Source organism: Denticeps clupeoides, chromosome 5 (assembly GCF_900700375.1).
Source record: "Denticeps clupeoides chromosome 5, fDenClu1.1, whole genome shotgun sequence".
Lineage (NCBI taxonomy): Eukaryota > Metazoa > Chordata > Actinopteri > Clupeiformes > Denticipitidae > Denticeps > Denticeps clupeoides.
In genome coordinates, this window is record NC_041711.1 from 4,770,993 (window position 1) to 4,793,689 (window position 22,697).

The 22,697-nt window shown below is 43.3% G+C and overlaps 2 protein-coding genes across 7 annotated transcripts; one reads left to right on the forward strand and one right to left on the reverse strand.

The window, feature by feature from the left end:
• Nucleotides 1-508: 508 nt before the first annotated feature.
• baalca (BAALC binder of MAP3K1 and KLF4 a) lies at nucleotides 509-3,387 on the forward strand. The gene is made up of 3 exons (XM_028982056.1): nucleotides 509-884; nucleotides 2,156-2,295; nucleotides 2,369-3,387. The coding sequence occupies exons 1-3, from the start codon at nucleotides 680-682 to the stop codon at nucleotides 2,474-2,476; spliced, it is 453 nt and encodes a 150-aa protein (XP_028837889.1). The 5' UTR covers nucleotides 509-679; the 3' UTR covers nucleotides 2,477-3,387.
• spire1b (spire-type actin nucleation factor 1b) lies at nucleotides 3,356-22,687 on the reverse strand. Of its 6 annotated transcripts, none has more exons than XM_028982049.1 (18): nucleotides 22,336-22,687; nucleotides 21,603-21,634; nucleotides 18,381-18,620; nucleotides 17,008-17,133; nucleotides 14,613-14,687; nucleotides 13,782-13,946; nucleotides 13,125-13,211; nucleotides 12,867-12,996; nucleotides 12,313-12,354; nucleotides 9,472-9,632; nucleotides 8,425-8,518; nucleotides 8,257-8,354; nucleotides 7,749-7,907; nucleotides 6,526-6,663; nucleotides 6,106-6,176; nucleotides 5,759-5,786; nucleotides 5,430-5,668; nucleotides 3,356-5,127 (listed from the first exon to the last, which is right to left on the reverse strand). In XM_028982049.1, exons 1-18 carry the CDS (start codon nucleotides 22,592-22,594, stop codon nucleotides 4,872-4,874), a joined length of 2,400 nt encoding a protein of 799 aa, XP_028837882.1. In that variant the 5' UTR covers nucleotides 22,595-22,687; the 3' UTR covers nucleotides 3,356-4,871. The 6 variants fall into 6 exon arrangements, with proteins under 6 accessions (XP_028837882.1, XP_028837880.1, XP_028837881.1 ...); XM_028982047.1 differs by having other exon boundaries at nucleotides 8,212-8,354; XM_028982048.1 differs by lacking the exon at nucleotides 12,313-12,354 and having other exon boundaries at nucleotides 8,212-8,354.
• Between the last annotated feature and the right edge of the window lie 10 nt (nucleotides 22,688-22,697).

Here is a 22,697-nt window from a genome sequence, read left to right on the forward strand (position 1 = left end):
TTATTGTGTGTATTTGCTATCATTTTTATGCTATTCGTAGCACATACGGTTGGATATGTAACAGATGCAGATTATACATTTACAGCAGCATTTACCAGATGCCCTTATCCAGAGCGACTTACAATCAGTAGTTACAGGGACAGTCCCCCTGGAGACACTCAGGGTTAAGTGTCTTGCTCAGGGACACAATGGTAGTAAGCGGGATTTGAACCTGGGTCCTCTGGTTCATAGGCAAGTGTGTTACCCACTAGGATACTACCACCCTACATCTGCATTACACTTTACAAGTCACTATTAAGAATAAAATGATTAAGAAAAGAGAAAACGTACTTCTTACACACATCGGATTTGCACGCTGATATGTGCATGTCCATGACTGAAGATTTAGGAAATAATATTCGTTTATATTTTATTCTTGCTGATGCTAATATGTAAAATATTATTTAAATATTCGCCACCCCGACGAGATCCTGAGCGCAATGTAATTTATTCTTGCACGTACCGTACCGGAATACTTTGCTGCATTAGTCCGCGAAGTCGTCCCGTCCCGACCTGCCGGTGACGTCGGCGCGGTGAGCGGGTCTCGGGAGCGCGGCGTGCCACCGTCCGCGAGAGGAGAGGAAGATGCGCTCCCCTGTCACGCCCATGCCCGCGACCACCAGGCGCTCTGCTGGATCCGATGGGTTGCGGAGGCAGCAAGGCTGATACGATCGAGCCCCGGTATTATGACAGCTGGACCAGGGAGACCGAGTCGACGTGGCTCACCAACACGGACACCGAGGCCGGGCAGCAAACCGCGCCCGGCGGCGGCGGCGGCGGCGGCCACCAACGCGGGACCAGCGACAGCGCGAGTGCGGCGAAAGCAGGCGCGACAACGTGCCAAGGTTTGTCGGATGCGAGTGAATCGTGGTGCTGGAGAATCGTGGCAGCTGGAAATGACTCGCACACCCAGTTATTCACCAGTTCATTCCCTGTGTGTGTGTGTGTGTGTGTGTGTGTGTGTTTGTGTGTGTACACATATATACCTAAACACACACACACACACACACACACATACATATATATCGTTTATTAGTGTAGAAATATGTGAGTTTGTGTCCTGGTATCTGATTCGGGATTCAAATCGGGATTGAGATTAGGCCAGCTAGGCCACCAGTGCATGCTCAGTATACAGAGGTGTATAGAGTTGTATAGAGTTGTATAGAGTTGTATAGAGGTCTATAGAGGTGTATAGAGTTGTATAGAGGTCTATAGAGGTGTATAGAGTTGTATAGAGGTCTACAGAGGTGTATGGAAGTGTACAGAGGTGTATAAGGTGAATAGAGGTGTACAGAGGTGTATAAGGTGAATAGAGGTGTACAGAGGTGTATAGAGGTGGACAGAGGTGTTTAGAGATGTATAGAAGTGTACAGAGGTGTTTAGAGTTGTATAGAGGTGTATAGAAGTGTACAGAGGTGTATAGAAGTGTAGAAGTGTATAGAAGTGTACAGAGGTGTATAGAAGTGTATAGAAGTGTACAGAGGTGTACAGAGGTGTATAGAAGTGTATAGAAGTGTATAGATGTGAATAGAGGTCTATAGAGGTGTATAGAAATGTATAGAGGTGTATAGAGGTGGACAGAGGTGTATAGAAATGTACAGAGGTGTATAGAAGTGTACAGAGGTGTACAGAGGTATATAGAAGTGTATAGAAGTGTACAGAGGTGTATAGAGTTGTATAGAGGTGTACAGAGGTGTATAGAAGTGTACAGAGGTGTATAGAGTTGTATAGAGGTGTACAGAGGTGTATAGAAGTGTATAGAAGTGTACAGAGGTGTATAGAGTTGTATAGAGGTGTATAGAGGTGTACAGAGGTGTATAGAAGTGTACAGAGGTGTATAGAGTTGTATAGAGGTGTACAGAGGTGTATAGAAGTGTATAGAAGTGTACAGAGGTGTATAGAGTTGTATAGAGGTGTATAGAAGTGTACAGAGGTGTATAGAAGTGTATAGAAGTGTATAGAAGTGTACAGAGGTGTATACAGTTGTATAGAAGTGTACAGAGGTGTATAGAGTTGTATAGAAGTGTACAGAGGTGTATAGAGTTGTATAGGGTTGTACAGAGCTGTACATGGGTGCTGGTACGTCACGTTCAGTAGACCTGTCTCGGCCCCTCAGGTAAGGGGGAGGACCTCACGTGTCTCGGCGCCTCGGCCAGGGAGAAGAAGCTGGTGAATGTGGCCACGCAGTGTGGGAAGCAGCCGCTACACTCCACCAACAGCTTCAGCAACCCAAGGAGACCCCTGCACCGAGATGAGGTGATGCGGCGAGAGCAGAGAACGCTTGCAGTCTGGCTTTCGCAGCTGATATTTGTCTGCTTTTTCTCCCTAGGTTAAAACCAAAACCAAGAAAATGTTCTCGAAGGAAGCTTCTTCGGATACAAGTGGCCAGCACACCATTTGTACTGAGGAGAAGTCGGCCATCTCTGGTCTAAAGTAGGAGGCATCTTTAAGTTCAGAGCTGGCTGATCTGGGGTCAGATTTAAATTTTTTTTTCTAACTTTGTGGAAATCTGGTGCAATTTTTTTTTTAAGACGCGAAAGGGACATACACTCCACTATGCCATTCTGAGATGGATTGTGGGTAAAACAGGGTATATATATAAAAAAAAGCTGTGCCATTAATTCATGCTAAAAACATATATAACTATATAACTATAGTGTGTGTGTGTATATATATATATATATATATACTCTTCTCCAAACCATCCTGAAGCTATTTGACTCGCAGCCTTACCCAGTACTTGAACTCTCTTATTAAACATGTATGCAGTATTCAGCGGGTCCTTTCTGCTCAGAGACCAGGGTGCTGGGGCTTCACTGCAAGACAGTCTTATTACAGTGCCTATGTAATGAACACGATATGACCATGCAAACGCCTCAGGCTGGAGTTTACCAGAGACTGCATGACCGTGTGTGTGAGGAGCCGACTGATGTGTGTGAGTGTGTGTGCTTTAATTATATTGTGATGGCCAAGCGATTTTCCCCACCAGCGTCATTATAGTGGGCTGTATAATAAAGTGAAGATGATTTGGCATCGCTCGGTGTAAAAAAAAAAAGGTTGGTCGTCTCTGCATCATTTCCATTTCCTGCAGGGGTACAAAAAGGTGGAGCATTAATGAAAAATGAATCTCTTGAATCTCTGCTTTCCAGAAAATGTGCACCTTTATTCTGTGAGCTTTAAGAAAAAAAAAGACAGTTATAAAACAGATTGTGTGGCTTTTTTTTGCATTAATGGTAATAAGAGAATTGAGTGTTTTAAGCATAGAAAACTAAAATTCTCACAGCAAATTCACTCAAAACACACTCAAAACCACCAATCAGAGGAAATGCGTAACTTTATTATCATCACTTCTCAAAAAGAGTCACATTGACAGATCTGAAATGTGAGTTGCACAGTAGATACATGCATTAGTCTTCCTGACTGGTCGAGAACAGCAGCTTTTGCCAGGTCACATGCTCACTTTCACTGCCGGCCTGGCCGCGATTGTGCCAGCAGCCTGCGTGGTTTGGGGCAGACACAATAATGGAACGATGGTAGATGCGATATAGATGGCAGTGCTTATATCTCTACCATGATATAAAACGATGATTGAAAAGGTCTGTCTCTGATGGTCAGAGCTGAGATATTTTAATATGCATGGAACATAATACATAGCAGACTTTTAATGCAAATGTCAAGCTTTTTTTTAGATTGACAGTGGCCTTAAGCACTGACTAGTTATAAATCCTACATTAAAATATGCAAATAGACCACATTTTAACCAAAGGGTATTTTAAATGCTGAAAATGTCATTTAGTAAAATAACAAAGACTCCAGCATTACATTGATGTGCTGTGTGCTTTTACATTGTGTGCTAAATTACAAAAAAAAGTCTACAAAAAAAGATTCATTCCCTTTATTGAATCTCCATCATCCTTAACATCATGAAGTGGCATTACTTAAAGTCAGAAGAGTAGATTATACATGCTTCAGGAACTATTAGCATTACAATGAATACTATATAACAGAATGATCTGCACTCTCGGGATCTTCACATTGCATTTCCTGGTCACCATGAAAATGAACTTGACTTTCTGAGAGATTATGCTTATGTACATAATGCACATGTGACCTTTATACATATTTGCCATCTGTGAATTGCCTATTATTGGTGTACGCTGCAAAGAGGTTCCAGTCCCTTTGGCACTGTAAAAACCACAATGACCATATCTGACTCGACGCCTCAATGTCGGTCATAAGAGGAGGAAGCGGGTCGCTTCGAAACATCTAAAAATCACTCAAAACATAACTTGCCACATTTCTGTAAAAAAAAAAAAATCTGACATCTCAGATTTGCTCCAGACTTTTGTTTTCTGCAAATGGAACATCTTCTTGGCAAAAAGCCGTCCTACGTTGAGTTTTTAAATATTGTGCATCTTCAGTCTCTGTCACTGAAACTGTGCTTATTTCAACATTGGTATGTGAGTATCAGACAACCGAATGCACGTCCCCGTGCAACATTCAGAGAAGGACATGGTCCAACTGAGGTGTGCTTTTAGAGTCCCACCACCCACCATTAACCAATTGCTATATGATGGTTGGAGGAATTGCGGCGGTGGGTAACCAAGAGGCACAATAACAACAAGATACAGCCAGACAAACAACAATGTCTTTGTCCAATTTAGAACAGCCATTACACAATGATGGGGGTTCACATCCCACAGGCACACCATCCACTGGAGCGTTCCACACTCATGACCAACTGACTGACAAGGGCACAAACAGAGGAGGCAGAACGGGAAGTGTCTGCCCGTAGCAGGGATCAGGCCGGATGCAGCAGCTCAGCGCAGAGTCTACACCTCATTTATAGTCCTTTCAGAGGGCCTGTACTCAGACCCTTTGGGGGAGGACATGTAGAAGGACTGGGTTTTGCGCTTCAAGCGAGCCCTCTTGTTGGCCAAGGACAGGCTGTGCTTGCTGGAGGAGATGATGTCAGAGATGAACTTCTTGCAGTCCACACACACCTCCATGGTGTTCCAGTCCTCCGTCAGTTCCTTTGGCAAGTGTAGCTCATCTCTCAGTGAAGACTTTTCATTGTGCTTTGACAACCTGAAGAAGGAGGTGGGTCAGAAAATATCTCCTAGTGAAGAGCAACACGCTTAACCTTTTAATGCCCGAACCAAGAAATAATGAACAGAAAATTCAATTCAATTCAACTTTGGGTTTATATCTCATGATAATGCAATGGGTCTCAGAAATTCATGTCTCAAATATGATGCACACAGCATTAAAGGGTTAATCCTGTGCTAGGAGTAATTAGTTAATTGCTCTGGATACATTAGAAAATGTAATATAATTTCACTGCGTAGATCCCAAGACACTGCACCTGTATAACATTGAAGAGTCGGTACCTTGACACAGTCCTTTGAAAGCTGTGACGTTGGTGGCTGCTACCGGGCTTGTCAGGTCGCTGTGCAGCAGGTTCAGGTCTCTGGGAAGATGCTCCAGGCCCCTCAGCTGTCAGATCAGGTCTCTGGGTTCCCCTTTCTGGTGTCGGGGTTGCCAGTTCCTGAGCCAGACTGGCGGTGGATGTGGATGGGCCCAAGGAGTAGATGGGCAAGCTGGCGTAGGGCTTAGATGGGAGCCTCATCTGAGTACATGAGCAGGGGAGTTACTGAAGTATGTATGTAAAACCATTTTGCTTTTACATGCATGACTGGCATAAGAAGAGAATGCCTACCTTTTTACAGCACTGTGAACACACTGGCCTGAACAGATGAAGAAAAATGCAATGTGCAATGGTAGTACTGACATAAACATTTTACAATGAATGTACAATGTGTGGGGCTTCTGCATTCTCCCAAAGAAGTACAACATTATAGCTACTTACTTGTTAATTAAATTACAAAGTGTTTTTTAATAAAGAGATTGCACATATTGATGCAGATGATTGCTTGGAAAAAATTAATCTCTTTAAATGGTGAAATTCTTTGAATTCTTCAAACCCCACAAAACTGAGAAGTCAGGCAATTGGAAGTGGCAAATAAAGAGAATGGGTCCGACAGAACAAAGAAACAAGAGCTCTACCTTTTGCAGAACTGGCAGGTGTAGGACCAGGTAAAAAAAGAGAATCTCTTTGTCCGGCAACAAAGGCAAAGCTTAAAGGAAAAAAATTATATTAAATTTCTTGTTCAAGTTCTTGATATTCAGGATCTTAGATATCATGATTAGGATAATATTTTGTATGAAAGATTAGTAAAACATACATTATTAAATTATAGCAAAAACATGATAATAATGCCACTAGAATATGTGGACAACCACGATCTTTGGTGTGACATTCAGATTTGTCCCACAGATTTCCCATCAGGTAGCATAACCATTCCTTTACAACGTCTCTGGTAAAAAAAAATCCAATTATCAGAGTTGCCACGGCCAATTTGCTATTTCATGACAAAAAGAGAATTTGATCATCAGATGACAGCAAGGGGTTGTGTGAGAGCTCACCTTTCCCTGTTTCAGGGCATTGTAAATATCTTTGTACTGCTGGAACTTCTCCAGCTCAGCTTTGACCAGCACTTGGCGGATGTGCATCACCTCCTCCACAGTCAGAGCCAGACACTCCACTGGGTAGCAGAACTCCTCCTGGAAGAGGAGACATTTATTGTCTTCTCCTCTTAAAATTCCACCACCATAGTCAGCTCTGGTGCATTATCCACTATAGTGTATTACTCCACTAACTACGGGGAGCAACAAGTGGTTAATCTAATCATGGAAGCACTTCACTGTTAGTGAGGAGGACTGTGAGCTATGGGCGGCTGGGGCAGCAGCAGTACTGTCCAACAACTGCAACTTGGGCCGGTCTCCTTCAAAAATCGAAATCGGTTGCCATAACCTGTGTAAACTCTTAAAACCCCGGTGTGCATGGAATATGCCATATTTACAACCTCCTCAAGATAGTCCCTAAGCAACACACAAATGTTATCTTGGGTGGTGTGTTTGCTGAGCTTTAGAGTTGACAACCAGATCCATGTAATCAGAGGGAAAAAATATTTTATAATCCGTCCATGTCTCACAAAAGGCTTTCTGTAAACTGTGACATGATGTGATGTATGATTGGCATTCATGACATTCATTGTCTTACAATGGTGTTCAATTTTTGATTAGAGACGTGATTAGTGTTCTACTGTGGGCTCGATCAATATTATTCAGCTCTTCGTTTGAAATGCACCAAGTGAAAATGTGTCTTGTGATTGTGACGAGGTTTCCATTACTGACATTTCTAAGCCTTCAAAACCTCTGATGATACTGGTGATTGGAGAGTTTTTGCACTGCATGTGATGTAGCATGACACACCTTTTCGCAATGTCACTTTTTCACACCTCACGTCATTCTTTGCAAAATAACTTGTCTGATTCTGACTTCCAGCAGCAGGAAACTTCCAGTCCACAACCAGTTTATATATTCAGCATTTTAACAGAGTCCCCAATAGACTAGCTGGAATCTTTTTGCCATTACGTGAACGGCCTATGCAGCCTTTTGTGAAATTTCCGGTTTGACCTTCAGATGGAAACCCACTTCGGCATGGTGAAACCCCTCATCAACATCACATACTATTACAGTTTTCAGAATGTTTCTCTTAGTTTAGTATTCTGCACTATGCCGTATTGATGGTGGAAGATGAATGGATTTTCTACATTACTGGCTACATACTAGCACATGGGCCAAACCTTTTGTCCATTGAGGTAAATACGTCTACATAGGGTAGGTACAGCGCTAGCCAAGGCCAGAGTGAATGCTTCCAAAGAGAAGGAGCTCCATAATGGGAGGAGTGAGGAGAGCGAGGGGTGAAGAGGGATCTGGAGGAGCAGACAGCTCAACCATTCCACCTGAGTTTGGAGGAAATGTGTTGGAGGAAATTGGGGGAGAGAGAGCATAGTCGGGCAAACCTATGTAAAGCACATCAGTCACATGACTCGAGGAGATTATGGAGGAACAGAACAGTGGCTACAGAATCAGCTCTTCGTTTGCTTTCCAAAATGTCCCAGTGTTACAAGCACATTTGGACTGAAAACGTCACAGAATAGACGAGTGAATAAATGTAATGATGCTACAGTTACACTTTTTGTGTGTCTTTTTTTTAGCATACATCGGTCTGACTGAAAGTTGTGTTGCAAAATTGACTAAACTCACCAGAGACTTTGAATTTTGTCTGGATGGAGGTAAAAACTGACGCACATTGGTGGGAGTCTCCTTCTCTATGGAGTGTCGTCTCTGGGCATGCTTCCTTCGTTCTGGCTGGGGGGTGGAAGAGATGGGCAGGAACATGGGAGGAGCTGAGAACAAGAGAGAGAGTTCTTCATGCACAGCTCAGGCGTCAGAAATTACATTTAGAATATTACTCACTCTTTTTGCCCAGTACTGACTCAGGCGATGTGTCCTCCACCGCTGGTGTCGATATGCTAGATGTACTTGTTGACCTTCGACCCACTGTCTCATCCTGCAGTTGATTTGAGGAAATACCATTAAATACCACAGGCAAAACAGACAAGTGACAAATTCAAAGAAAAAACAAATGCAGGGGTAAGATGTTGAGCCCACGCTAGACAGCAGGAGTGCCTATTCTAGAGACATGGACTCATTTTCAGTAACCACTTCATCCCGGGTCATTGGGCTCATTCCTGCATACACACTCATACCCATGGGCAGTTTAGAGTTGCCAATTCATCTAGCTTGCATACCTCTGAATGGTGAGAGGGAGTCAGAGGACCTGGTGGAGACCCACTCAAACATGCATGCAAACTCCACACACACAAAGCCGGAAACCCCAGGCTTTGGAGGTGTGATGGCCAGAACAACAGTGAGCCATGTGAGAAGTGCCTTTTCATTCTGTAGGACACTTCTCCCATCAGGAAAGACTTGTCTCATCATGTAATATACATGTGCGCTTGCACTGACCCGTCCTTCTAAGTTGACCCAAAACATGTCAGCAAAATGGCTCCCCCGTTAAATGGCTACACTCACTGCTGGCGTCAAGCCATTTGTTGAAAATATGGTGAAGGGGGGGCACATCTGATCAAATTGACAACATTGCTCTACAACACTGTAGTCTAAGCCCCTTTCACTCAGTAATAGCCAAAAACTACAGTGATTATATAACAATTTTTAACACTAGGTTTAGGGTTATATTAAGCTGAGACATTTAGGAGTCACTCCAGCTGCACAGTCACACTGAGCTGACGAGGGAGGAACTTATTTATTATTCATACACACAGGGCAAAACAAGTCAAAAAAACTGACCGCAATATAAATGGTGAATCAGGGAACACAGAGCAGATTTCAGCAAAAATGAGTGTAAATAAGTGGATTTGTCTTCATTATCTGTGAGTGCTATACTATAAGGAATTAATGCATGGGTCAGTAAAACGGACAAAATGAAGGGTTTATACTCACTTCAGAGTCAGAGCTGGTCAACTCGGACAGTGTAGGAGCCTGAAGCCTCTTTCTCTGAAAAAGGCCCTGAGATGTTGGCTTGCCGTTCTGAAGTGCTGACATCCCATTGGCCAGAGAGAGTGTGCTGGACGCCTTTCTTGCAGCATCAGGAGACAACACATCTGTTCAAAAGCATCAATGAAAGCAAATATGTATTCCAAAACAATGAGTTCCAAAAAAAGCTTCTTTTTACTTTTAGAAGTCTTTAAACAGCTAAAGCTTAGTAAAATACATGGAACAAATGCACTTCAACACATGAACGACACCAGCATCAGGTTCTGGGGGGGAGAACATCTCCAGGTTCGCTGAATGACTCAAATAGTGAGTTATGTGAAGACGGACTCCCACTGTAAACCAGCCTTACTGCTAGTTCACATGGCTCTTTAAAGAGACAGAGAAAATGTATAAATACATTATAATTTTTCTTATTCTAGCACCTAACAATCTCTGAGAATGCTCTTCACTGACAAGTCTGAGCCTTATCAGGGCTCTTAGTTTGTAAACTCAATATTCTATAGAAATCGAACGAGAATTGCTGGTGTCTTCCTCTTGTAAGTTGCTTTGGATAAAAGCGTCTGCTAAATAAAGTAAAGTAAAGTAAAGAGACAGCACCGGATTCACTCTATAAATTAGCGTCTGTCAGCATAGTGTCCGGAGCATGGAGGCGCTACCATGGAGGTACATCAGGAGATGAGGAGGAGGCCGTAGGAGGGCAACAACCGAGCAGAGCAAAAACCCCTGCCTTTGTGCAAGGAGGGACAGGAGGAGCACTGCCAGAGCCCTGAAAAATGACCTCCAGCAGGCCACAAATGTGCATGTGTCTGCTCAAATGGTCAGAAACAGACTGACCTGATGAGGGTGGTGTGAGGTACACAGGTTCTGGGTTGTGCTTATAGCCCAGCACCATGCAGCACGAGAACACAAAGCTTGGCAAATTCACGACTGGTGCCCCGTGCTCTTCACAGATGAAAGCAGGTTCACATTGTGACAGACATGAGACGCCGTGGAGAACGTTCTCCAGCATGACCGGTTTGACACTGGGTCAGTAATGGTGTGGGGTGGCATTTCTTTGGTGGGGCAACACAGCCCTCTATGTGCTCACCAGAAGCTCACCATTAGGTAGCGAGATGAGATCCTCAGACCCCTTGTGAGACAATATGCTGGTGCAGTTGGACCTGGGTTCCCCCTAATGCAAGAAAATGCTTGACCTCATGTCGTTTCTGCAAGACGAAGGCATTGATGCTATGGGCTGGCCTGCCCGTTCCCCAGACCTGAATCCAACTGAGCACATCTGGGGTGATAGTAGCCTAGTGGGCAACACACTCACCTATGAACAGAAAACCCAGGTTCAAATCCCACTTACTACAATTGTGTCCCTGAGCATGACACTTAACCCTCCAGGGTCTCCAGGGGGGAACTGTCCCTGTAACTACTGATTGTAAGTCACTCTGGATAAGGGCGTCTGATAAATGCTGTAAATGGAACATCATGTTTCGCTCAATCCACCAATGCCATGTTGCACCACAGACTATCCAGGAGTTGGTGGATGCTTTAGTCCAGGTCCGAGAGGAGATCTGATGTTAAAACTCTCCTCTGCGATAATGAATCTCTCTCCTAATGTGAAATGAGATGGAGCAGGGTTCTTGTAGTCCTCACACTGGAGAAGGTTTTTTGCCTGTGGAACTTCAATACTGTCAGATCTCTGAACCACTCGATTGGCTCCGCAGGTTAAATTCTGCAACCTCATCTCTGAGACGTAAGGCCTCTCTGTGGGGGGGAAAGGCAGTTCTAAAAAGTCTGCAAGATGTTACAAAGACAGTTTCTCCTGTCTCTTAGTGGATATAGTGTGCAGCTATGATTCATTGTGGTGGTGAACATGAAGGGGGGTCACTGAATATGTGATATGAATGCCTTCTTATGTCCATTTTATGTCCATGACAACAAGCTAAAAGACAAGTGTGACGCATGATGTAAGATCCAAAAATGTGACAACATCAACAGGGGAAAAGAGAGAATGGGAACATTTCAGCTGAGGGTTCAGACAGATTTAAGTGTAAAATAACTCTTTCTTAATGAACAAACATTTTTTCACATTAAAGGTCCCCTGACATGAAAATTTCACTTATTTAACATTAATACGAGTTCCCCAAGCCTGTCCATGGTCCTGCAGTGGCTAGAAATGGCGATTGGTGTAAAGAGTGCTTTGGCCATTCTGCTTCAGAGAGTGGCAGCTCAAACAATCGGATCTGGAACTTGTCCCCTTGTGTCATCACAAGGGTATTTATTATTTCTGGAAAAACTGACACGACTTCCTGTCTTCACCAAACACTGTGATTGGTGAACGGTGTTGATGATGTAATTTCCACGAACTCAACTTCTATAGGCCGCTCTCCTCCTCATCCCACCTGTCTCCTCCTCATTAGTGTTTAAAGCCACAGACACCAAAACGGCTCGTCCTGGGACATCTCACTGTGGGACTGGATCAAAGTGGCTGCAATTCTGCACCAATTTCAGAAAGAGACTTCAGATACAGTATTAGAAGACCACTAAGACTGATATAAAAGCAAAAAAGGACCTTTAAGCAGCGTAACATATAATAATAATATCTGTATGTGCCCTCAACCGAAATATTTGGAAAGAGAATGTTTATGCATGAATGTTACAGTATGAAACATTTGACAAACCCAACACAAAAATGCACACACACAGGCACACACACACACACACACACACACACACACACACACACACACAAACATCACATCAGTAAACCTGGGGCCAGGTAACATTTCAGTCCTTTACCTGACGAGTCAAAACTGTGAGACATGCTAAGTGGCCGCATTACTGCAAGAAAACAGGCGAGGCGCAAGGTTAAAGGGGCAGATATTAAAGTAAATAAAACAAACAAACCATTTGACAAATGCATTTGACAAATGCATTTCCAATTAAATGAAACCATTTGCTGCTTTATTTCTATATTGACAAAGCATCAAATAAACAACACTTATTAAATATGGCAGATTATAACAGGAAATTAACACAACCGTGTATTTATCAGGGACCAGGCAACACACTAGAGGAACAATGAGTGCCTCTCCACAAATGCATGATTGAACTTCTCACTGGAGACCAGACAACTCATGATTAACATGCTCCAATCAGAGTAAAAAGTACAAAGTCAAGAATTCAATCAAGAGTTTTAGCAGTATTTGAACTTTTGACTTCAAGCATTTCTCCAAAGAGAGAAATTCAGAAAACTGTTAATGAGTTCAGCTACGCGGTGAGGTGGAAAACTAGCACCACGCAGGGTTTCACTGAAAATAGGCTCGCGTGTGAGTGAGTGTTTCTGATTTCACCTAGTCTGCTCCTGCGAATCTCTTCTGGAGACACAGGCCTGAGCTTCCTCTCAGACTTGATCTCCTCCAGGATTCGCTCATGAAGACTCTGAGGCCGCTCTGTCTGGGGCTTCAGCTTTCGGGCTGCAACCTGCAAATAGAGGAACGCAAAGTAAAAAAATACCTTCCCTAGTGTGGATGTGAACAATCTTACCATTTTGCTAATATAATCCTAAAACTGAGTAATATATTAGAGAAAGTAAAGAGCGGTGTTCTCACAGGGTTGAGGGGTGGCCTGGAGCGAATGAATTCCAGAATGACCTCATGGGCACTCTTCTTTAGCCGTGGTGGAATGTCTCCATTAACCTACAAGCATTAAGACAAGATGGTTTTCATTTAAATTCACCCAGGATAAAAAGAAAGCATTCATTGCAAGTGCAGAGAATAATCTGTGTACGTTGCTCTCACTATTGACTTGACTTTTTTCAGGATGGAGTTACTACAGAATTCAGGATGCCAAGTTATTTAAGCATAGTCAGTGATCAGAAGCTGAAACTCATTCAGTTACAGTTATTCCAGTTACTTGCAGTGCCTGCTATTACATTTTCATTTACGGCATTTTTCAGATGCCCTTATCCAGAGCGACTTCCGCTGGAGACACTCAGGGTTAGGTCTTCCTCAGGGACACAATGGTTGTAAGTGGGGTTTGAACCCCTGACTTTATGGTCTTGGGCGAGTGTCTTACCAATTAGGCTACTATTACCTGTAACCAGAACAGTGTGCAAGCAAAGCACATACATGAGAAGGTCCAAGCCGTGGAGTGTGAGGCCATGGTGCTCACGGCACTAATTTTATTTTCTGCTTTCTGGAACGCTTTGCGGAAGGTGCTGCAATGCGGTGGCTGAATAAAGCAGTAAATGTTGCGAATGGCCTCACCATGACCTTGCGGAGCTTGTATCGTTTGGAACGGATGTCATCCATTAGCATCTCGTAGGGCGTGAGCTGGTACTCAGTGGCCAATGGGTTGTACAGACGCTCCTGCACTTTCTTGAGCTTCACTCCGGTCCTCAGGTCCCGCATTACCTGCACCCAGAACCTCGCCTACAGGCAACAAATAACTTACCGTCATCCAAACGTCAGGGTCATTTTTTACATTTTAAAGCATTCCAGTCACAGGGACTTTTTACTGTACTCTGTCCTGCTTCCCTGAATGTGCATGAATGTCTCCTATTCGTGCTCAGAATTCATCCACCATCCATGTAAGATTGTGTGCTTTTGACATACTGATTGGTTTTGGCCATGTTTGTTCTTTTAACTACTTTATAGGGAGCCAAAAAGCTACTGTGAGGAAGGTGATCCCCTCCAATACGGTGTCATTGAGAGTGCACCGGTTGTTAGCTCCACCCCTTATACCACTCATTCACCACTCATCCAGGTTCTGAGCTCAGCCCACAGCATCATGGCTGGTCCACACACTCCTCCTCCACTTCCCACGATCCTCTGAATCTGTTCTTCTTTCTCAGTTATCTCCAGTTCATTTATGGCATTTAACAGACGCCCAGAGCAACTTACAGTCAGTCCCCCTTGGAGACGCTCAGGGTTAAGTGTCTTGCTCAGGGACACAATGGTGGTAAGTGGGGTTTGAACCTTTGTGGGGTTTGTGGGGTTTGAGACTTTATATGCCAGTGTGTTACACACTGGTTCCGGTTCCCACACAGTATGTTTTCTGTAAAGATCATTTGTAAAAAAAGTTTGAAGGTTACTCACCCAATCTGCATTCTGCAGCTCAGTCAAGTCTTTTCCAGGATCATCAACAGCATCCCCATCCATCTTACGCAGGTTCTGGGCGAAGAAAGACAAAACGAACAAGAATGCATGTTGCAAAGAAAAACATGCAAGAATGCATGATGCAGCATTGTGGGTCATTGTAAAAATAGTTGCCACAACTTTATCTTCCAAAAACATAAGACTAATTACACAGACCTCCGGACCTTCATGTCTGCTGCGATTCCTGTCTCACGGACAACTTCAAAGAACTCAAATTTGACCAGCTTTACTCTTTCTTCTTGCACTTTATACTTCAGTTACAGTACAAGCAATTATACTTCAGGACAATCATAAGTTCAAGCAATTAAGCTCAATAAATAATTTCACAAGATGCGATTCACACTTTGTATGCCCCTTGTACATAAAAGAATTACGTTCAAATAAATGATGTTTTCCTTCCATGTCACAAAGAGTGCATCAGTAATGCAGAAACGATTATAGCTTCCCAATAGCCTGTTGCCTGAGCTGCTTTTGTTATGAAATGAAGGGGGTATTTTATTCTACAATGTCGAAATTCTAAACTCCCAGAGGGGGAGCAGAGCACCATCAGACAGAGTAGCATGGTTGTAACCTAATCTGTCTGTAAAGAACATATGGCTATTGCAATATCGAGGTCAGTGTGGATGTATTCACAAATATAAATGTTTGACCTTGATCCCCTGTGATCCCCTATTATATCTTGCCCATGTTGGCATATTCACACTCACTCACTGACTAACTCACGAGGGTGACAGTAGCCTAGCCTAGCCCAGAAGAAAGTCCCAGGTTCAAATCCCACTTAATATCATTGTGTCCCTGAGCAAGACACTTAACCCTGTGTCTCCAGGGGGGGACTGTCCCTGTCACTACTGATAAGGGCGTTGGAGGAGCCTGTAATTATGGAACGATTTGGCGTGGGTCTGAAGATGGCGTGGGTCTGCTGAGATGGGGAGAAAGAGAAGGGGGAAATACGCCAGACAGATGCCCCATTCGCAGCAGTCGTCTGCCCTGTGCTTCTTCATGGCCTGACCGCTTTGTTGTCTTTGTGTCAAGGCTTGAATTTCATTCGGTTTATCAAACAAATTGATTAAAACCTTTGCTCCATTCCCTCCCTCTTTCTTGGTTGTTTATGTGCCTGTCCTAGACCAGGACGTAACAAGTGTACTTTCCATAAGTCCTGTACTCAGCCCATCCCAGGACACTGGTCGCAGGGTGGGGCCTCACCCAGGGCGGGGCACCAGGCTACTACAGGTCACACACACCCACACACAATTCACTCGCACTTACGGGCAATTCAGAGTCAACATTGGATGGCAGGAGGAAACCGGAGAGCCTGAAGAAGACCTGCGCCGACAGGGGGAGAGCATGCAAACTCCACCCACACAAGGGCGGAGCTGGGACACAAAGTCACAACCTTGGAGGCCACATCACTAACCACAATATCTCTGTGAGCACCACCCCCCCATGCATTTTCAGTGTATATATATATAACATGTAATTAACCCTAATTAGTATGTAAGAAAATCCCTACTTCACGGATCTGGGTTTCTCAAACTGTGATTTTTTTTCTTCAGGCAAACTAATCTCTCTGTGCTCTGCAGCGTAATGAACCACACGGCTCAAAGACTCAAACCGCTTTTGTAAGTGGGAGTTATATAATAGCTGAATTCCACAGCTCCATGCCAGCGAAAGGCAGAGATGGGTGAAAGTCTCACGCCGCGGGTTGTATCCCTTCCTCGTACAGGGTCGACGCCCTTCAGCATTTCGGTCCCCATTTCAGCAAAATATGAAGGTGTGTGACATAATATTATTCTATAATTCACTTAATTAAGCATATCTGCACACCTCGGTCTGACCCACGGCAGTATTTTCAGCAGTATGTGCTTTAGCTCTCGCTCAGCTGATATATGGTACATAATGGTAGTGAGTCCACAGCAATGTGCTCCGGAGCAGGACTAATAGGATGAATTAAGGTTCTAGTGCCCCAGTCCCATAATTCGTTCAGCCTACGGCCATTCTTCATCGTTTACAATTCCAGGTTCATTTCAGATGGAAACGGAGAACAGAGAAATGGAGAACATTGTTTTGTCTTCTGTTTATTTTCTGGATTTGTACCTACTGTAACAACTGAAAATTCCCATAAAGGCTATTCTATCTTAACCTTTATTTTCATTCAACAGTAGAAAAATGAGTAAAAATAGAAAAACACTGAAGCTGTTCTGAATGAATATTTGATTCGCATGACTTACTGAATAGTTCTGCTGTTTTTTAGTACTTTTACCTGGCGTTCATCTTGCAAGGTCTATTGGATGATTTGTTGCACGGCTAAATCGGAATGTCACATGAAGGCCCTCACCTCTTTAGCACTCTGGATCTTCTCCAGGAACGTGCGCAACTCCCTTGTTTCTGTATAAAGGGCCCGGCAGACCGCCTGGTAGTGGTCAGGAGCATCTGAGGGACTGGGCAGGTGGGCCGAGCACAGCTACAGAGCGGGAGAGCCAGAGAGAAATCCCTTCTTTATCATGGGAACTTCTGTTCAGAATTTACACAGAAAGACAAAATGTGACTTCCTAAAATAGTCATTTGTCAAAAACAGTCCTCGCCGTTAAAATTACCACATCAGTGAAGTGCCCCCGAGAATTGCTGGACAAGGGTGTTATGTACGAGTCTAAAACGGAGAATGACTAAGTACATCTGCATCCCACACGGCGCACATGAACAGAAGGCACTCTGACTCACTCACAGCTTGATTTTTGGAGCCAATTCCAAAGCCGATTCTTTCCTCTGAGCCACGTTTTGTCCAAAAACATGATCTCATTAACAAAATACCTGACTGTATACCAAACGTTATCCCCTTAGCTAATGAAACCTGCCGCCGTACTCCAGTTTTCTCAAATGCTGTACAAAATAAAAGATAAAAGTAAAAGACATTGAAAAGAGACTAATTATGACCAGGCGTTCCACGGAGCTTTTCTCCCTACAGCCATAAAATGATATAACTCTTCTCTATTGCATTTTTACTACAGGTCAGGGACTGTCACTAGTTCCTGGTTAATAACTACTAATATTTTACACTTTTGTTCACACAACTCAATGTTCTAAGTGCAATATCTGATACACTTCTTCTTTTCACTTACACTAAGTTTTAGTGCAATAGGTAACTAAATTATGTGCCAGAGCTAATTACTATTCTATTCTATTTTATTTTACTTCTATTTATTGTTATTTCTCGTTGTATTTTACATTTTTAAATTTTTTAACTTTTCTTCCTTCCCGGTAGATTAATTAATTAATTAATCTGATTAATCTGAGCAACTGTATAACCAAGAGCAATTTCCCTCTGGGATTAATAAAGTTCTTTGAATCTTGAAAAAGGTGATGCAGCAGATGAATATTTGCTAGAGTGGTGCTGAGGCTGCTAGACCTGGCTGCTGGAATGATTACAGCGACGCCTGTATGCCCGAGGACGGCTGTTACATAACCCCACTGCATGGTTCCACGCGGAGCGCCAGAAGTCCGATTTGTGAACTGGCGCACTGCTCACATCCTACTCAAGGTCTCCAGACTGTGCCCGGATAACGTCAACCAGTCTCTAATGGGAGACGCTCCATTAATACTTTCACAGAAAAAACAGATTCACTGGGTGTGTATATGTATGTATGTATGTGTCTGTGTGCAAGGCATGGAAAGGGGTGAAGGAATTTGGCCAGTGAACTGCGAACTGAATACCCTGATGATATCCCGGTAGCCATGGACGCTGGAGACTTGAAGCGGGCCTTTCTCCTCCTCCTCCTCCTCCTCCTCCGTGGCCTCATAGCCCTCGTCAGTGCAGCTGTCCTTATCGGAATCCTCCATGTTTGTCATGAGGTCAATGAGCTGCTCCAGCGGTGGGCTGAGCTCCCTTTCTTCGTTCTCTTTCAGCCCGTAGTCCAGTGCCTTGTAGATCATGATGCCCAGAGACTCAATCACCTGTACACAGACACAGACAAGTCACTTCTTTTCTCAGAAGCCTTCCAAGCCTCCACTCTATTAGGGAACCTGTACAATTTGCTGATCTCTGGGCGAATATCACACAAACACACATTTTCCAAAAAGATCTGATGTTCACCATAGCACATTTTATTGCAGTACATTACATTAAATAACAAAGAATGCAAACCAACGCTCAGGCGTCTTACAAAAAAAGAAATTGCACTTAACTTACTCCCTTCACAATGAAACAAAATAACAAAATAACCAGTTACTTGGCTTCTCATTCTCGGCTCAGGAGAGTGGCGCAATTGGGAAAAAATGGAAAAAGAAAAGAGAAAGGAGACGAAAACATCAGATTTTACCCACACGGTGGGACAGATTCTCGCCAAAGACCGAGGAAGTGCTACCAAAAGGAACAGGCAGTTTCTGACGTAGGTAAAACAAACGCCCTTTCCAGATTATCTGCAATTATCATTATCATTTATGTTGGTGCTGAGTCCGTGGTTACCATTGGGCCAAGTGCTTAAAGAGGCAGTTCACCCCCTAATCATAGATAGGCATTATTTATATCCGAAATATATATTTCTGCAAAATATACATCTCTGATTTTTTTATTGAACCAAAAAAAATGTAGGAGAAGTCATGACCCAAAACATCCATCTGGAGGCCATGGAGAAAATGCATGTTTCTTATTTTTAGGTCAACAACCACGTTGTCACGTTGTAAAGCTGATGCCCTGTTTGACGTGACCGTCATGAACATGTCATGCAGAGCAGCACTTAATCTGCACTATGACATGAAAAATGAGTGGATTTGTGAATTGCAAGTGGACATGGTGATGTATCACAGTCCACAAGGACATCGGATGAGTATTAGTTTTGCAAGTCAGCAGAAAAACGCTGCCACATGAAGTTATATAATCGGCTCATATAATCTGCCTTCAGAAAGATCACTAGAGGCTGGGCGTAAGGACCAAGCTGGAAAAAAATATTTGAAACCAAGTCCGAGTAGCAGTAGAATCCTGCAGATAGAAAGGGAACACAGCAAAAGAAAAGTACTTCCTGAACATACTATTTCATACTGGACTGAAAATTCTGAAAACCTCACCTTGGAAACCACTGACAACAGTACAATGGTACCGAAAACCTCTCTCTGAAAAGTTTGTGAAGAGATCCTAACATAAGGCTCTGTAAATTCATTATTATCTGTATTTTGAAATGAATCCTCTGTCAAAGTCCATATATAGTCCATATATAGTGAAGATCAGTGAAGTTCTTTCAGATTTGAGGCAAATGTCCCTAAACAATCTTTGTTGCATTTATTCAAGATTGGTTTGTTGTGAGTACATTATACACAGTATATCGTGTATTGAAATTATGTTTCACACAGACCCCCCCCAATGCAATCATAATATATATATATATATATATATATATATATATATATATATATATATATATATATATATATATATATACATATACATATATATATATATATATACATATATATATATATATATATATATATATATATATATATATATATATATATACATATATATATATATATATATATATATATATATATATATATATATATATATATATATATATATATAGACACACACACACACACACACACACACACACATTTATTTTATGATTGCAGGAATGTGCAGGAATATATATAAGTGTATATATATTAGTAAGTGTGTGTATGTGTGTGTGTATGTATATATATATATATATCTATATATATATATGTGTGTGTGTGTGTGTGTGTATAGCAGAGATATGCAAAAATGAGTTGAGATGTGCAAAGATCAGGTGCATAAGGCTGGAAGTGTAACATAAGGCTGGAAGTGTTTCTTTTCCCCATTTCACAATGTTTTTTATCATAAGGTGACAAGGCTGATCCTTGGTTACCTCATTTCATGAATTTCTCATTCCACATCGCTCCTGTTTAGCCTTGTGGTTGCACTGAATTAGTGAAGTTGTTTTCCCTTTTGTCGATTATAACTAGTCTTGTGAAATCTAGCAAACTAGCCTATCAACGTCTAGATCTGAAAGTGAAAGTGATTGTCATTGTGAAACACTGCAGCACAGCACACGGTGACACAACAAAATGTGTCCTCTGCATTTAACCCATTACCCTGAATGAGCAGTGAGCAGCCATGACAGGCGCATGGGGAGCAGTTTGTGGATACGGAGCTTTGCTCAGTGGCACCTCAGTGGCACCTTGGAAGGTCGGGATTCGAACCGGCAACCTTCTGATTACGGGGCCACCACTTCCCAGTGGTATCGTGCCTACTTGGGTGAATGAGATTCACCTTCCTTTCACATCCAGACATTGTAATATACAGTGACAGAACCCAAGCCATTCCTTCACAAAGCACAACGCATAACAGGCATCTGTTGAGACAAAAAAGTGGTTCGATGTAGCCGCACAACACAAAAACAGTTCACTATTCTATACTGAGGACCTCGTGTGTCAGATGTTATTAAAAATAAAAAGACTGAGAATACACATATGTGATAATGTCATTCATTTTCATTCTGCCAGATGCCATCAATGTAAATTTTGAGCGTGTGTTCACTGGGCTTGTGAGTGTGAATGTTTATCGATCGTAACTGCCACTTCATAAAAAAGCATCTACAAAATCATCTACGAACACACAAATTGTTGTCCTTCTGCTGATGACCTGATGTGATCTTTCACCTCTCATCGGGATCGAAATGTTCCCAAGTCCACCCACCCCACAGAGTGGGCTTAAAGCCCCCTTCTACACACAGGGTCGACCCTTCCGAACAACATTTACTGCACGACACGTGCTAATCTTATCACCGGTTATTAAACATGGCTGTAATAGACAGTAAGGATAACGGCGAACGAGGGCTGAGGATCCAGCTTTAAATAAGCAAACAGTGACATGTTGACACAGTCCTCCGCCCAGACGGGTACGTGACAAAGACTCACCTGTGCTGAAGAGCAGGATGCGGGAACTGTGGCTGCAAGAAGACAAAAAAAAAGGACAAAGTTAGAGGAAACGCTACGGATTTGTTTCAGTTTAACCTTAACTGGGCATAATTACTCAAAAGCAGAACACAAACTGCGGTAACACTAAAACCAATATCATGCCATGTCCCTTGTCCACTCTGTAATCCTAACCATGGCCCGCATGGCAACAACCAGCTCCATCTTCTGCACCTTATAAACCAGGGCACCGGGGATCAGGCCAAACACACAGCGTCTCCCGTGCAAAGACGCAGTTACGGTGACAGTCTGGGACAGAGCGAAAGTTGGCAGGCGTCACCTGGTTGGTCACATGACGCACGAATCGCAGATACAAACAGGCTCTGACATTCACTTCAGGGGTAAAGATTATTACGTTGTAATAATAACGGAATAAGTTAAAATATAATAATAATTATTATTCCCCCAGCCCTGTCTGGCATCAATTAATAACCAATAAATAATACGCTGCTGTCCACGCATATTGCATAAGGATGGGCCATCAGCATCCGTCACAAATAATAATAATAATTAGAATTATTATTTTTTTTGTTTTTAATCGTACAATATTTATTCGGTGTATGGTATTAAGCCGTATAAAACGGCGGCCTGTCGTCTTCGGCTCGAGTCCGCGCCGCACGATAATAATAACTATCACCATTAATAATAAATGTCGTGAACATTCGGAACGATTTACCCGGAGCGCCGTGAAAGAGCAGCCTGACGGCGCCGTCTTTATAGATCCGCACGTCGCCCGGACCCGCGACCCTCCGCGCCTCGCCGGCGCGCTTGGACGCGCTGCCCCGCTCCCCGGACGCCAGGCTCCGGCAGCACTGGTGGCAGACGGCCCACGCCTGCTCCTCGTTGATCGGCTGCCCGTACAGCGCCAGGATGTCGTGCAGCGACAGCTCCTCTCCGTCCGGCCCCGCCGCGCAGCCGCTGCCGCCGTCGGCCATCCTCGCATCCTCTCCGGCCGGCTGGACGCGGGGAGCGGCGCGGTTCTCCTCGCCGTGCGTGTGCGGAGGGTTCGCGGAGGCGCGCGTCACGTGACGCGCCTTA

Coding starts and splice junctions, on each gene's coding strand:
- baalca (XM_028982056.1), top strand. CDS start 680: ATGGGTTGCGGAGGCAGCAAGGCTGATACGATCGAGCCCCGGTATTAT. Junction 885..2,155: donor AGGCGCGACAACGTGCCAAG/GTTTGTCGGATG, acceptor TCGGCCCCTCAG/GTAAGGGGGAGGACCTCACG. Junction 2,296..2,368: donor GACCCCTGCACCGAGATGAG/GTGATGCGGCGA, acceptor TTTTCTCCCTAG/GTTAAAACCAAAACCAAGAA.
- spire1b (XM_028982047.1), bottom strand. CDS start 22,594: ATGGCCGACGGCGGCAGCGGCTGCGCGGCGGGGCCGGACGGAGAGGAG. Junction 12,355..12,866: donor GATTCGCAGGAGCAGACTAG/GTGAAATCAGAA, acceptor GTTTTCTTGCAG/TAATGCGGCCACTTAGCATG. Junction 9,633..12,312: donor TCACAGTTTTGACTCGTCAG/GTAAAGGACTGA, acceptor GCTTTTGAACAG/ATGTGTTGTCTCCTGATGCT.